The 17,440-nt window shown below is 43.9% G+C and overlaps 1 protein-coding gene across 6 annotated transcripts in view; it reads right to left on the bottom strand.

Moving 5' to 3' along the window:
* The window catches only part of LOC147012940 (traf2 and NCK-interacting protein kinase-like), a 262,159-nt gene that overhangs the window by 103,975 nt on the left and 140,744 nt on the right, over positions 1 to 17,440 (bottom strand). For all 6 annotated transcript variants that reach the window (XM_085854314.1, XM_085854315.1, XM_085854316.1 and 3 more), the window contains one exon: positions 6,235 to 6,312. In XM_085854314.1, the coding sequence (XP_085710440.1) occupies positions 6,235 to 6,312 (78 nt within the window). The remainder of the gene's footprint in view (positions 1 to 6,234; positions 6,313 to 17,440) is intronic.

Raw genomic sequence — 17,440 nt, 5'->3', positions numbered from 1 at the left:
TCATTCAAGTAAATACAAGGAATTTTGATGGAGGAGGAAGCCATTTAGTTCATCATTCCCATGCTACAACAATGTAGCATTAATCCAATCTATCAATTTATCCACTAACCTCGTAAATCCATGAAAGAAATGACTTGCCACATAAAATGCCCCAAACAGGGGAATCACTACATGGAAAATTTACATCCCCCTTTCCCAGTGCAATGAACGTTTCTGTAATTTAAGTACCATAGATAGTTCATTCAGAAATATAATACAATGGGATGTTGAATAAAAGAGATTGTTTTGGAATAAGAAACATCATGAAGATTGAGATTTTTGCTAAGAGTTTGTAAGTATTGCACCAACATTTAATTCCCTCAGAATATTGGTTCACATATCCCATCATAAATATACTGTATGTGGAAAAATTGCATGCCCAGACCAGGAATCAAACATAGGTCCTCTGGCAAGCCATACCCATGCTCTGTCATCTGAGCTGTCTGGGCAACCCACTAGCTGAGTAATGCAATTCTTCTACATACGAGGTCCGTCTAAAAAGTAACGGGGCTGAGCCTGCTGTGAGCTCTACTTACACAACTTGAATGAGCAGGTTGCGTCACAGTCTCTCGCAACATTCCAGCAATATCTGTGTTTGGTGATGGTTGACTGCACTCATAGTGTGATTTTTTTTTAGAGGTCGTGCTTTACACGTTGTCTAGTCTGAGTCGTCGCACTATGAGTCGTGAGCAGAGAGCCAATCTGAAGTTTCTTGCTAAGTTTGGCAAAACACCTTCCGAATCCTTCGCAATGCTGCAGCAAGTCTACGGGGAAGAAACGATGCGACGTACACGTGCATTTGAATGGCTCAAGAGTTTCGAAGAGGGACAGGAGGAGGTTGAAGATGATCCACGGTCTGGAAGACCTTCAACGAGCAGAACGGCGGACAACATCGAGCGTGTGAAGCAGATGGTGCGCGCAGACTCACGGTGCGAATGATTGCTGAGGAACTTTCCATCAACAAGGACACTGTCTGGAGCATCATCACTGAAAATCTCGAAATGCGCAAGGTGTGTGCAAAGATGGCCCCCAAGCTGTTGTCCGAGGACCAGTAACAGCAAAGAGTCACTGCCTGTCAAGGCATTATCCAGTGCCTCGAGGACGATCCAGACCTGCTCGGGAGAGTCATTACTGGCAATGAATCGTGGATATTCAAATACGATCCCGAGACCAAATGGCAGAGTCGTCAGTGGAAAAGTCTGGCATCACCAAGACCAAAGAAAGCAAGGATATCGAAGTTGAAAGTCAAGGTGATGCTCATTGCGTTTTTTGACATCAAGGGCATCGTCCACTCGAGTTTCAACCACAAGGTCAAACAATGAATCCATACGTGTACAAGGAGATCCTCCAGCACCTCATGAGATCAGTCCGGGACAAGAGGAGGGATCTGTGGGAGAACAACACCTGGGTGCTCCACCATGACAATGCCCCTGCTCACAGTGCCCTGAACATCCAACAGTTTATGGTGGAGAGGAACGTGCCAACTCTGGAGCAACCCCCATATTCATCAGACTTGGCCCCTTGTGATTATTTCCTATTCCCCAAGCTCAAGGGGGTGATCAAGGGGACCCGATTTCCTGATGTGGAGGCCATCAAAAGGGCCGTGACGACGGAGCTCCGGAGGATTCCAGAAGAAGCCTTCTGGGGGTGCATCAAAGCGTGGCATCGTTTGATCTGATTTTTAGCTCCTCCCTTGCTCAGGGTTCACAAAATTAGAAGATTCGGAAGACTCGAGCCAGATAACACCAGAAACAGAGACATTGCCAGACTTGAGAGACTTGAGAGAGACATCGCCAGACTTCTCATGCCCCCCCCCCCCTTGCTGTGCGTTATGTGTTAGCTCTCATACGAGCTGCGAGAATGTATACAAAAAAAATTACAAAAGACTCACAGATTCCATTGCTTCCCCCCTCCCCCAAAAAGACCATGATTAATAGTAAATATCATTTTAACCTTACCCTGTGCATTCGTGACCTTCCCATCAGTGTTTTAAACTACCTACTCCATATACACTGTTTTCTTCAGGGAGGTTTACCCGATACAACAAACTCCCACTTAAATATAGCTGGCACAAGCTTTGTTTCTTTTCATGTCGGAAAGATTTATTTTGCTGAAGAGTTAGTTATTGTTACTTGGTCATCACACACAGCATTGTCTTTCCAATTGCAGATGTCTATGAAATAAATCACCAAGCCTGCCATGTTCACAGGAGGCACACTCCCTCCCACAAGGTTCAAAGTCCATTCACTGGTAGTGAATCGTCTGGAGTTTGGATAGCACACGCCGGTCTACTCGAACCTTGCACCGGCCCACATGGTCGTGAGCTTGCATTGTGGGCAGCTGCCCATTCGGCGAGCTTAAAACGTTCTCCAAGTCTTTCGTTGTGCAGAGGCACAGTGCTTTCTGTCAGGTACTTTTACAAGTACTTTTGGCTTCTTTTGGAAGCTTTGTGGGCCATTTTAGGTAATAATCCTTATCTCACACACACGACATACTTTATGGTTCCCCAAACACCACCGTTTCTTGGGGTTTCTGCACATGCACACCCAGCATTCTGGGATTGATTACATTATTTCGGATTTCTCTTGGAGATTCAATGAAGTGACATGAAAGTAAGATTCACATGTGAGTACAGGATGAGTTCCATCCCACTGTACAGTGGTCTTCCCATCTGACTATTCAGTTTGCCTCACTGGTCACCTCTCTACCATCGCTGCTCAAAGGAGCCCATTATACAACCCAAGTCTACGTACTCTCTGTGTCTTGACAACCACAGGAACCATACAGTTGAAATACACAACCTGATTACCTGACCACTGGTGAGTTTCCTGGAGTTGCAATCCTAGATGACCATTTTGGACATGATGTGCATCTGAATGAAAATGCATCATGCTTGCGAACACGGGAGCTCCTGAGTGAGGTGGATGAGCCACAATCTAATGGAAAGATTTTTTTAAAGGCCAATATCAATGGATTACTTACAGAGGTGAACAAGTGAGCTATGTTGTTAGGTCAGGAGCTGGCATCATTAAAACATTTTCTTCAGAGAGGTACAATATGCTCTTCACAACCAGCGGCAGAGGCTGTTCACAACCTGATGGGGACTGAGGCTGCTGTAGTAATGACCTATCCATATATAATAATGAAAAAACTTAAGGATGAGGTGGTAAAAACACGAAGTGACCATTGTTGATACTCCTTTGCTCACAATCTGATTATACCCACTGGTGTCACAGTCTTCAGTATATCGAAGATCAAACAAATGGGAAACCTCCCAAATAATCGTATGTCATACACCTTTAATACATTGTCAATTTATATTGCAGTGACATTGTATTAATAATGGCCAATCCCACCCCTTCCTTTCTTCTACATAGGGCTGGAGGATAGCCTACAGGTATGCACATTCACCTGTGAGCTGTCTAGCCTGGCTTTGAATCCTGATCCAGCAATAAACGATCATCCTAGTGTTTCACATGTGATGTCAGGCATCATTGTGAGTGTTGTCGTTGGATGGACATTAAACTGGGTGTTATGTCTGCCAGCAGTAGTTGGTGGATGGTGTCTTTCATGAAGAGTAGGTGAGTTATCTCTGGCAGAATGTGTAAATTACAAATTCTTGCCCCAAACCCCAGGGGGCACTACAACATTGGCACACTTCTTGCAATGATACAAACAAACAGCCACATATTGCCCACAAATTAATGATGATGTAGGGAGAAAATAGGTGAATATCGAAATTTGTGGAATATAAACATCAAATAATTCATTTCCACAGAACAAATGATGTGAACATTTCTCCGTATGCCTGGTGTTGGCTTAGGGTAGTGGGCTTGGGAACCTAGGACCCTGAGTTCAAATCTCACTTGGCTGTTGAATTAATACCAGGTAGGGTTGACTGCCTGTCATTCTTCTGAGGTTGGCAAAATGAGTGCCAACTTGCTGGTATCCTGTGTTGGAGTGGCGACCTGTCCAGAATTGTGGCCAATCGCCAAGGAGTCTGCTAAGGCAGCACCAACGCTGCCAACCGCATTCTTCAGACATATCCAAGCGTATCTACAAAGCCTCAAAAGCCTTTGGTCTGCCGACTAACAGATGGTCCAGATGGATGGATTTCTCCATGTTTTGATACACACTCATGAGAGAGTTTGTAAATCAATTGCATGCAAGAAAAGCCAGTTGGAGATGAAGTACAAATCAATGCAGTGTTTTTACATTTGACAATGACATCAAGAACTATGTGCTCATTCGGGAATGCTAAATAGGCCGAGGCTGAGACATCATGTCTGGTTTAAAATCGGAAGTTTCTTAATTGCCAATAAATGATGCTGGGCATGTGAGTGCAATCGAACATGAACCGAGCCGACAATCTCACTCCCAAGAGGAAAGTAGCCGATTGTTTTACTGTTACAAACCATATCTGGTGCTGACATATGCAAAATACAATCCTCGTTCTTATAAAACTTTACTCTGGGTTCTACAGTGTTGTTGAATTAAATTTAACAACCTGTGTCAGCGATGAATGAAGAACTAATCTTGCTGGTGAAGGCTATTGTCGATCTGCATTGGCAGCCGGGTATGACAATGCATTAAAACAAAGAACGTTGACTGAGGTATTCTAACCGTCGTGGGAAGCAATAAGAAGCTGACATTTGGAGCATTAACCCTTCGTCAGAGCAATAACCTCAGCAAACCGTATCCTTCAGACATTTCCAAGCATATCTACAAAGCCTCAAAAGCCTTTGGTGTGCTGAGAATCAGAGCGTGGAGTGTTAGAGGCATCCATCTTCACACAAAAAAACCAAGTGTACCGGGCAGTTGTCCTGACCACACTGCTCTATGGCTCCGAGACCTGGACAACATACCAACGCCACATAAAGCAGTTGGAGGCTTTCCATCAGCAGTGTCTGCGCTCAATCATGCACATCTCAAGGCAGCAGCGTGTATGTAACTATGAAGTGCTGGATCGAGCCAGGTTGCCCAGCACAGAGGCAATGCTGATGAGTGCGCAGCTACGCTGGATTGGACATGTTGTTCGTATGCCAGGCACTCGTCTGCCAAAGCGAATATTTTATGGACAAATCAAAGACAGCAAACGACACCAAGGTGGTCCAAAGTGAAGATTCAAGGATGTGATTAAACAACATCTGAAAGCGACGAACATCGACATACTTATTGGGCGGATATCACCTGTGACAGAGCAAAATGGAGAGCAGCAGTACAGAGTGGTGTGAGAACAGCTGAAACCAATCGTGTAAATAACCTGAGAGAGAAGCATGTTCGAAGGAAGGAGCCATAGTGCAAATAACAACCAATGAAACAGATGCTACGTGAATCGGCCGGTTGTGCCAGAGAGTGTGTAAATCAAGGATAGGGCTTGACTCGCATGAACGTGTGCACAGAAGCAAACACCTCATCCAAATATTTTGACAGTCATCGTTGACACCAATGGACAATCATCATCATCATCATCATCATCATCATCATCATCATCATCACCATCATGTGAATGGTACTTTTTTGTAAGAGGAGTCATTCGTAATTACCAAGATGCACATAACCAATGATATAAATAGCTAAAGGCCATGAATCACTGAAAGAGCCACTCCCACAGTATAAAAATTCCTCATAGCAAGTGCACTACTCATCAAAAGATAATAGAGTGCATGCATGCAGTCAGTCTGTGCAGCCTGCACCCACAACAACCAAACAACTTGCACCGACAACAACCAATATTAACTTGCTTTTAAAAAGAAAGTAAATACTGTACATTATATTAATATGTGTGCCTAAATGGGATTACATTTCCTTTGTGTATCAATCTTATGGTTTGGCCTACATGGCCGAAGTAACCAAACAGGTCTTACAAGCATTGTAACCAATAAACGATGTTGGGTCCAATGGCATCTCTCATCCAAATTAAAATTATTTTGTTTTGCATTAACTTAGCTGCAAATGGTGCTCTGTCATTGGCTGAAGCATTGCTCGTACATCAAGAAACTAAGAAGATGGAAACACAAGCGGCTTGTCAAAGCAAGCTCTTCTCTCAGTGGCATTTTGAATAATCTTCTCTTGGTGATATTGACCCGAAAGCTATTTGGGCGGTGCGTTTTCTTAGTAAATTTGAATGTGGAAGAACAAACTGGAGGAAAAAAAATGTATGTGCAAAGTCAAAGCAACAATTAAACAAACTACCTGGTTGGCAGGTGGTTGAGGTGCAACTGGTAAAGGAGAAGGAAACGATAAGAGATGAGGTGTCCATGATGGCTTTATCTGAGAGAACATATGACCCAAGGGAGTGAGACAAGAAAGAAAGATGTCAAAAAAAAAAATGACAATCACACATCAGCTCCAAAAGGATGAGCCCTAAACGACAAACCAGTGCTTTGGTGATTAAACTATACATGGAATCCCATGGCACAACACATTGGTTTTAAACCGTAACTCCATCGCCAAATATACAAGTAGAAAAATACAATTAAGGTAATTAATTAAAATAAATGATCACGGTTGAAAATCATTAAAATTTCTGTTGATAACACTGGGCTGCATTTTAAATATTTTTTCAGAGGTCTAGGTTTTCTCAACGGTTCTTGTATATTTTTTGCATGCTGAATTCAGAAATGTATCTAATTTCGCTCAATCAGGTCAAGTTTTTCTATCTATCTCAAGGTCAAGAAATCTATCTCAATTTTAAGGAAAAAAATAATCAAAATTTGTTTTTTAATTAGCATTTTTTAAATTCAAAATCAGACTTCCATTGACAGAAAATGTACAAACTATACATATAATGACACACAAGTACACTTAATGTGGAAGAAAGTGCCTTCTCAATTACTTTCATTTCAATTTCATAAAAATATAGATAAATCGTTGTTTCTGGCAACACCCAACTTCAGTCGCTTCAGCAGTCGCTGTTTTCCTTCGTCTTTTTAATGTTGAATTTCACATTAACTGTACTTGTACGTTATTTTATATATATTTTGTACATTTTCTGTCAATGTAAGTCTGATTTTGAATTTAAAAAATGCTAATTAAAAAAACTAAAATTTTGATTATTTTTTTCCTTAAAATTGAGATAGCATAAAAACTTGACCTGATTGAGCGAAATGAGATACATTTCTAAATTCAGCATGCAAAAAAAACATATAGGAACCGTTGAGAAAACCAAGACCTCTGAAATGACGCAGACCACTATAATCTTCTTTTTTATTTTTTAATTGCTGAACCACAGACTTGCTGTGCAGTATGTACATACAGTTCGGTGACAGCATACCTGGTAGAAAATATGTTTTAGAACTGTGTTATATGCGCGGCTTGTGGAAAAAAATTTTTTTCCCGTGAAAAACCGCGAATATGCGAAACACAGAGCTGTCAAAGCAAGTCGCAATTTATAAACCGCGAATACGAGATGCCCGCGAATAATGAACACCCGCATATGGAGATAACAAACAAACAAACAACAACAACAACAACAAACACACACGTGCAAATGATGCAAAATTATGATCTTGAAAATATAACTTTTAGAAATGTTTAAACTGCATGTAATGGTTAGATCCCATTTCATTATGGTTTTATTATGGTTTGAATTTTGAAGAGTAATTTGTGGACACACTGTGTTCTTAGCTTCACAGGTCAAGAGAGAACCTTCAAATGAAACAGTGAATTGAGTAATACAAAAACTACAATTTGAGAACTTTATGATTAAAAACAAAAAAACATAATATCAATCATATACCCCAAAAATCTCTGCTCTGAGAGACTATAATTTTAAATAACTTTATGGTTCTGACCTACTGTACAGTATTGCGCACTTCATGCAGAAGTTTCCTTTTCTTTTCTTGACTACAATATGACTTGTGAATCATGACCTTCACAAACTCGCCACTGTCTGACTCAATGCCCACGCTGAAGTAGATTCGTCAAGAGTCAAACTTCAGTTCAGTGTAACTTCCTCACGATTGTGTCTTCTCATATATTCAAAAAAGGTTACCTATTAGTAGTCACATCTGAACCCCTGGCTCACGATGTGCTGAACACAGGTTCAAATCACATATGCTTTTTTCATTTCTCCACTGTCAAATAACTCCACAATCACATTTCTCCACTGTCAAATAACGACTGTGTAATTAATGTAAAAAGTACACTGATATTTACTAATGCCTTTGTCTTCCACATCATTTCCGTACAAGCTTCTCCATAAGCCTGAGATAGATGTAGGAAATACATCATAATAAAGGTATCTTGGCTTGAGAAACTACAGATAGTGGACAAAAAAAAAATGGAAACACCAACAAATTGTCACTTAGTCAGGTGTGGGATGGCATGGATATGATGTGGCATGGATCTGTCTGTAACTGGTCTGCTGGAATGTGGCACCATTCTTCCACATGGAAGTTCTCCAAGTCATGTCGGGTTGATGGAGGCGGAAGCTGCTTTCTTAAGCACCTCTCAAGACAGTCCCATAAATGCTCTATGGGATTGAAGTCTGGCGATTGGGAGGGCCATAGAAGATGGGCAATTTTGTCCTTATGCTCTTCAAACCACCCAGTGACGTGTGCCATGTGAACTGGAGTACTGTCATCCTGAAAGACACCCCTCCCAGCAGGGAAGGAATGCTGGATGAAGGGATGCAGATGATTGCTCAGGATGGTAATGTAGCGTGCTGCATCAACCTTGCCTTCTAATTGAATGAGTTGACCTGGCCATGCAAGGAAAACATGGCCCACATCATTATGGAACCCCCAGAACCTTCTACTGTTGGAACCAGGCACTCAAGACAGCAGAGCTCTCTGGGCTGTCATCACGTGCACACAATAATTCGTCAAGAACAAGTTGAAGGATGACTCATCAGGCCATATTGAAGTGGAAGGACGACTCATCAGGATGACTGCATGACTGAACCCACAAATGGCCGTTGCCAGGTGTTATGAGCAGTTTGTGCATAGCAACCCAGTTATGGTATGCTGCACTGTGAAGTTCCCTTCTGACCAAAGAGGATGCTCATGACCCATGTTGAACTCCGTACACAGTTTGTCCACGATTGCTCCCCTGTTTCACCTCATAGTCTTGACTAATGCCCATGCATCACACTTGTCAATTTTGTGCTTCCATCCACTGTTGCCCTTCCATGACAATGTCTTCACAGTCATAGGGCAGAGGAGCTCCTTGTGAGCCGACGGCCAACCATATCTAGTGCCCAACTGTGTCTGTGGATGTCCTCCTGCAGTTGGGTTACTTCTTATTAGGCGGTTGGTGGCAGGATTTGCACTCCGGCCACCGTAAAACCCTTCATTCCGCAAAACACAAAAACGCAAAGAAATCTGAAAACCCACTCCGTGGGAGTATCTCCTGTGCAGCTTCTCTTTGCAGGGCAGCTCACTGGATGACGGGATTGAGGCAAAGCCTTCAGGACCCCTAATCTTTGATGAGAGGAGGGAAACCACGGGGTAGCATTCCCGTGTCAGATTGCAGGAGAGTGTGTCGGAGTGGTGCTGAGGTGTCGTCCACCAGACGGTGGTCTGCTTGGGTTAACCTGAGGCGATCCCTTCGGGTGGGTGCCTGGAATATCCTATCCCGAAGAGAAGATGATCACCTGTCTCTGTTATCATCTGAGCTCAAGCATTTGGACATCAGTATTGCAGCACTCTCTGAGGTTCGGAGACCGGATTGAGGCGAGATCATGGTGGGTGGTTACACCTACGATTGGTCTGGTCGCTCTGATGGTTACCATACCCAAGGAGTTGCTGTAGCTGTGTCCAATAAGCTGACTCCAATGATAATTGAGGTAACACTGGTCAATGAGCGTATTATGAGACTAAGGATTTGTCACTCCTTAGGTGTCATTTCCCTGGTCTCTGTTTATGCTCCGACTGAGGCGAGTGATCTCAGCGTGAAGGATGCATTCTACGCCATGCTCGAGTCTGTGGTTGATCAGTGCCCCAGACGAGATACACTTCTAGTCTTGGGGGATGTTAATACATCGACTGGAACTGAAAGGGATGGTTATGAGACATGTGTTGGTCCCCATGGGTCAGGAACTATGAACCAGAATAGCACTAAGTTCTTTGACTTTGCAAGAAGTCATGGACTTAGGGTGTCCGGTTCATGGTTTTAAGCGCCCACAAGCTCAGCACTAGACTTGGTATTCCAACGCTGGCAGTGTGGCAAAGGAGATTGACCATGTCCTCGTTGATGGTCGCTGGAGGTTGATCCAGAACTGCAGGGTATACCGGAGTGCTCAGTTCCTCAATACTGACAAACGGCTTGTTGTAGCAACTCTGAAGTTGCACCTTAAATCCAGGAGAATGGTACCAACCCAGCCTAGGCTAGATGTTGGGAAGCTCAAGGATGAGAGGGTAGCTGAGGAGTTTTGCGAACAGGCTGACTGGAGATTTGAGGAGTCTCGGTGCTTTGCGAGGTCTTGAAGAGTTGTGGAATGCCTTCAAGTCCACCATCCTTGATGTTGCCGGTGGATATCTTGGAACTCACCGAAGGAAAAGAAGAATTGTGTCTCTCAAGGGACACTGGATACCATTGACCAGAGTCGCAGGGCCAGGCTGAATGGCAGAACTGAGCTGTTCAGGGAGCTGAGGCGTAAAACTGTACGTGCGCTAAGGGTGGGCAAGGAGGCATATGTGCGAGGAATCTGTGAGGGGGTAGAGCATCACCTGTGGTCAAGGGATTCTTGTCCCGCTTACAGGGGACTTCGTGCATTGCATTCATCCAAGCCCATCCATCAGTGTACTGCAGTTAGATCAGAAGATGGTAGGCTCTTGACAGAGGAGTCCGAAGTGAAGGCCCGTTGGGCTGGTTACTTTGAGCGGTTGCACCAGGCTGATCCACCAGCTGTCGAGTTGGACGTCAGGGGTGTTACAATCCCTGTTGCTGACCCTCGAATCAACTGTGCTCCACCTTCGCTTGTGGAAACACAGGCTGCGGTGAACCGGTTGAAATGGGGTAAAGCTCCAGGGATCTGTAGCATCCATGCTGAACTTCTCAAGGCTGGTGGAAATGCTGCACTCGTGTCGTTGAATGCAGTTCTGTGCTCTGCTTGGAACACAGGCATCATCCCAACTGACTGGAAGAGGGGCCTTGTTGTCCCTCTCTGGAAAGGGAAGGGTGACCGCCAAGACTGCAACAACTACCGAGGGGTGACGCTGCTCTCAGTGCCTGGCAAGGTCTTTACTCGGATAATTCTTGATAGGGTTCGCCACCATCTGCTTGAGCACCAGCATCCAGAGCAGTCAGGCTTTACACCAAAGAGGTCAACGATTGACCGTATCCTTGCTCTTCGGGTCCTAACAGAATGCAGACAAGAGTTTCGGCAGGGGCAGCTTGCAACCTATGTTGACCTCTGTAAAGCGTTCGATTCAGTGAATCGGGATGCCCTCTTGAGGATTCTAGGTCTTCGTGGGGTGCCACCAAAACTGATGGATCTGATGTCTGAACTCCACTCTGGTACTGAGAGTGCTGTGAGATGTGGTGGTACCATCTCTGACTCATTTCCAGTTGTTACTGGAGTTTGTCAGGGGTGTGAACTAGCCCCCACACTTTTCAGCACTTGTATGGACTGGATTCTCAGGAGGATGTCGGAGAGATCAAGCTGCGGTGCATCATTTGGGAATGTAAAGATCTCTGACCTTGATTTCGCAGATGATGCAGTCATCTTTTTGGAGGCTTTAGATATCCTTTTGGGAGCCCTCGAGGTGCTGAATGAGGAGTCGGAGCCACTGGGATTTTGCGTTTCCTGGGTCAAAACTAAGATCCAGGCTTTCAATGACATCTTGGATGCCGCTGTCCTGTCTGTGCCTCCTTGGAATGAGGATGTTGAGGCCGTGAAGAGATTCACTTACCTTGGCAGTGATATTCATGTCTCTGCCGGCTGTGAGTCAGAGGTCAATAGACGTCTGGGTCGGGCCTGGGGAGTCATGGATTCACTGGATAATGGGGTGTGGCGCTGCCGGTACCTGTGCGGGAGGACGAAAGTCCGAGTCTTCAGGTCCTTGGTGCTTCCAGTCTTGCTCTATGGATGCGAGACTTGGACTCTGACCAAGGATCTGAGACGGAGACTTAATTCCTTTGGTACCAGGTCTCTTCAGAGAATCCTTGGCTATCGCTGGTCGGATTTTGTGTCTAACGAGCGGTTGCTGAGAGAGTCTCAAATGAGATTTGTTACCCGCATAGTTCGTGAGCGTCAGCTGCGGCTGTATGGACATGTGGCTCGTTTTCCTGACGCTGATCCTGCTCACCAGATTCTCTCAGAGAGGGAGTCTCATGAGTGGAGGAGACCAATGGGCCGACCACGTGCCTCGTGGTTGCAGCAGGTTGATCAGCATCTCAAGTAGATGGGGATGGGCCAGGCATCTCCCTGGGGGATGGCCAGACGGAGGCCCCTGGAGTACCGGCGGAAAGTGGACGCAGCGACGCGCTGCTCTGGCGCATGCTTCCATATCTGACCTGACCTCCCCTGTTTCACCTCATAGTCTTGACTAATGCCCATGCATCACGCTTGTCGATTTTGTGCTTCCATCCACTGTTGCCCTTCCATGACAATGTCTTTCCATATTTACCCAGGCTGACCTTCGAGCTCACTTTTGAGACAGTTCCTCGTGACATATAAGCAATTTCTGCAGCCTTTGTCACTGAAGTGCCTGCCAAATGTGCACCAACAATTACACCCCATTCAAAGTACTGAGGTCTCCTCTTGCATCCATGTTGGCCCTTAATACTGGACTTGAGCCGCAGCCTGCTTATATATATATATATATACACACAAGGAAAGGACTACCGAGAAGAGATTTGCACATTTCATGTGCCAGTCAAGCACGTGTGTCTGCCCTGTACTTTGCATACACTAAACCCTCAAATATCATGGGTTTCAACCAATCACAGGCAACCTATTGTGATCTGATTTAGTTATCACGGTACAGTATTTAATTTTGACCATATCACGGTTTTTGAGCTGAGATGAATCATTGTTTGCGTCTGGTGAATGATTACCTCTCATTCAGAGCCTTTTGTTGTTTCTCGTGCACCGTTAATTGTAGTAATCAAACCAGCATATGGGAACGAAGCTAAGTTGAAAAATGAATCATCGTCAAACAGGAAATGACACACAGAGATCCTGTAATACTAGATCTATCAGATCTAGTAGACACACAACAGTTAATAATGGTGCCCAAACGTAAAATGGATGGACAAAATTAGTTATGCTAAAAGGCAGGGAAAGCTGAAAACATTATGCAAAAAAATCGAGTTGGGAGATAGTTTGGCAAGAGGTCAAAGTGCAGCATCGATGAACTGCTATTCTGGGATAAATGAATCGACTGTGTGGTGAACGTGAATCAAATGCGGTAATACGAGAGAAACCATTGTGGATTTAGCCATTTGAGTAGACTGGTGATATGGGAGATATCATTGTGGATTTACAAACCGAGGCACTTGGGGCTGAAAGCTCCAGTTCACCCATGGCAGACGTGGGAAGAGACAATTTTATTTTGGAAGAGGACTCCATCTGATACCTTCCTCTTTTAATAGTCCATGAGCCAGAGTCGAAATTGGTATCACCTGGGCGGGCAAATTCCCATGGTGTTTTTTAATAGCCCTATGTCTGTAGTTAATAAATTGATGTGATAGACCTTTGTAAGGAGCAGCTTATTGGTGGTTATCACTCGTTGAACATGATGAGGTGAGGACAAATTCTTGTCAAATTCTTAGGGGTCAGAGAAACAAAATCTATCATAACTTTACAACCAACAAACATAGCCTCACGAACTACAACTCAAAATGTCAATATTATACCCCTCTGCAAATTGATATGTGACTTGAAACAATTGGTTCAATAACTAGGTCACAGAAGGTCAAAAGGTCATGAAATTTTGCTGATGCTAAAAATCTCACCTATTGCCACCAATGGAACTACTACTTCATAAATTAGGGACCTATTTCGTCCGACCTGCCCAGAATGTGAATGGTAGAAACCCTGTGAGACAATAAAGTGGTTATTGTTCCTTTGTTTTGTAAAATGTGCATTCCACAGCAAATGACAAAAGTCATATTTACAAAACTAACAGAAAATTGTTGTTTTAGCTATAGCGTGGGATTAAATCTATTCCCGTAGGATTTTCGTGCTAAAATTGATTTTTTTTGCTTTATCGGGTTCATTTCGGGTCTTACAATCGCAAAATGATGGAGGTCAAATTTTCCGACCCTTCGACCCCACCGGGGGGGGGGGGCATTTTTGTTCCAGAACCCTCCAAACTTAATCCGTGCTTTTCTCCGCTAATAATTAACCGATTTTTCTGATTTTAGGGTCGTTTTGGGTGCTCTCGAATCTAGATGACGCTGAGTCTTCTTATGACATTTGCGAAGCGACCGGAAGTAGCTATCACCGACTTCCGGTTCAATCGACATTGCAGTCAATGAAGACGTTCAGATTTCTCATCATCCAAGGAAGCCGACTTGCAAGGGCTTGAAGTATTGAGAAATTGATGCAGTTGAGCGAGTAATTGATGCACAAATTGGTGGTAAAAATTCACCAGAATGCAGGAAACGAAGTGTTTGAGGCTCAAAATGTCCTGGGGACAGCGGTGGGACACACCCCCCGCTTAATGTGTCCCCCCCCAATGTTTCAACGAAACGTAACCCCATGGAACACACATTAAGTATGGTAAATGCTTCAATTAATTATTAATTAATCGGTAGGTTTATTTATTTATTTATTTAATAAAAAATATCTTCGTGTGACATAAGCCCCCAATGTTTGAAATTCCTAACGACGCCACTGCCAAAAGTAATAATAACTTTTTAAATAATCAATGAAGCGACGCTTTCTTGGAAATAGTACGTCATCACATAACATCGCGCCATTTTGTGTTGTTGTTTGTTGGCAGACTGTTGTTGGTATTAAGTTATTATCGACGGTTTAAGATGTAAGTATAGAATTATGTCCGTAAATAAGGACACCCAGACTCCAGGTGGAACAAAGGGTTTTAGTCTGAATCCAGGAGCAGTTCGCCGGTACTACCTAAATGCTGAATTCAGGAGCATGTACCTGAGACAGATTAGATACATGACAAGCCTTTGTAGCTCAAGGTTAAACCATGCCGATTTGCAACCAACCAGGATTCTGAAAGATGAGGCTGATGTCCAGTCATTGATTGAGATTCTGCAAAACTCCTGGGTTAACCCATTCAGACAGGACCAGGATGCCTTGGTTAACATTGCAACAGGAACTCAGGCCCCTGATGATGTCACAAATGACCTGCTGAATGCCAAGAAGACAGGTGAACAGGCTTACAAAGAATTCAAGCATGACCGTCTTGAGAAAGATCATCCTGATGCTGTGATCTTCCATGCCAAGCTAAAGAAACAAGGACTCAAGACATTCACGAACATCTGTCCCAACAAAGTGAGGTTCATGGGTAAAGACGTCATCATAAAGGCCGATTGAAACTTGTTTGCCCGCATGATAGTCATCGCACAAAGTCGTGAGCTTGACATGCATGATGTGTTTGCTCACCCACTCGGACCCTTGCCGTGGGCTTTGTCAAATGAGGACGGATCGCTGCGAAAGACAGATAAAGCCAGACTCTTGAACCACATTGGAAAGAACGTGCCACCAGCCGAGGTTCTTCCCAATCTCTCCGCCTGCGTCATTGATGGAATGAGTGTCGTTCAGAAAATTAATGGAAGCAACCAAACCTTTGCTGAACTTGCAAAGTCCGCTCTTAAGCTTGTATTAAACGAAGGTGGTCAAAGCCAGAGGATCGACGTGGTATTCGATGTATATCTTGAGACATCAATCAAGGATGCCGAGAGGAGCAACAGGGGTTCAGGAACGGGTGCCAAATTTAGGACAATCTTAGCCAGCCACAAGATAAAACAGTGGCGGAACTTCCTTTCTGAAGCCGATAACAAAACAAGTCTGTTCAAGTTCCTTGTCGAAGAATGGAAATCATCCAGCAATAGAGCGATGGTAGGCAACAAACAACTGCATGTAACATGTGGTGAGAAGTGTTGGAAGATAACCAGTGATGGTTGTTAAGAAGTCCACGAGCTTTCTTCCTCACAAGAAGAAGCAGACACGCGGGTCATATTGCATGCGAAACATGCATCAGATAATGGATACTCAAGTGTATTCATCGTCTCTGAAGACTCAGATGTCTTTGTGCTATGTCTGTCATTTGCGAAGGACATCCCCAGTCGTCTGTACCAGAAGCGAGGCACCAAAACCAGAACGCAGTTTATGGATATTAAAAATCTCAGAGACTCTCTTGGCACTGACATTCCAGATGCATTAATCGGACTGCATGCCTTCACAGGGTGTGACACCATAAGTGCCTTCGTTGGACGTGGCAAGACGGCACTGTTGGATAGGCTAAGGTCGCGCAGGGAGTTTCAGGAAACTTTCGCCAGTCTGGGAGTGACATGGGACGTTTCAGATGAACTGTTCGCTGTTCTGCAGCATTTCACATGTCTTCTCTATGCACCTTCATCAAACACAAGACATGTGAATGAGCTGAGTTATGAAATGTTTCTTGCCAAACGAGATGAAGTTAAGTCCAGCCTTCTTCCTCCATGTGAGGACAGTCTGTTGAAACATGCAAGACGTGCCAACTATCAGGCTGGGGTATGGAGACTGAGCTTAGATAGGAATCCTGATATACCTGATCCAGCAGGGCATGGCTGGACAAAAGGAGATGATGGGTTTCTAAACATAGATTGGATGAAGGGAATGCCAGCACCAGATGGTGTGATGGAAATGATCGCCTGCCAGTGCCGACGAGAGTGTAGACCAGAGAGCTGCATTTGTATTCGCCATGTCTTGAGGTGTACGCCACTGTACAAGTTACAGAACTGTGGAAATCAAAACCCTGACGACTCCGAACATGAAGACTCTTTCTGATTCAGGAGATGATTGTTGCCGATTCAGACGTAATTATCGCCAAGACTTATTATTTCATTAGCCTGCAAATAAATGCACAATCGTCTGGTAGTCCGTAATGTTGGGACGCTCTTGCATGAGAATCCGCGGCCCATACGTTATTGTGGTGTCAAATTAATAGTTGTAATGATGGAAACAGTTGTAAGAAAAAGTATCATGTAAAGCTTGTTTGGACAGTAACTAATTGCTTTTGCATTTAGAAATAGGATGCAATGTGTAATTTTTTTAAATACAGCTAAATATATGGAAATTAATATGATGTAAATATTTTCAAGAGATGTTTAAATTCTTGAGCATTTTATCAGTACCGTTTGTCCTTAAAGTGCCCATATCTCGTGACAGGACAGTCTGATAGTAAAAAAGACTGCACCAAACGTTTCCCCGTGCCCGAAAACCTGTAAGAGTGGACACAAATATGACAAGCTTTATTTCTACCATGATATAATTACC

The sequence above is a fragment of the Eptatretus burgeri genome, chromosome 14 (genome assembly GCF_056783735.1).
Source record: "Eptatretus burgeri isolate ZD-2024b chromosome 14, Ebu_testis_v1, whole genome shotgun sequence".
NCBI lineage: Eukaryota > Metazoa > Chordata > Myxini > Myxiniformes > Myxinidae > Eptatretus > Eptatretus burgeri.
This window is presented reverse-complemented; position numbering and strand designations above follow the sequence as displayed.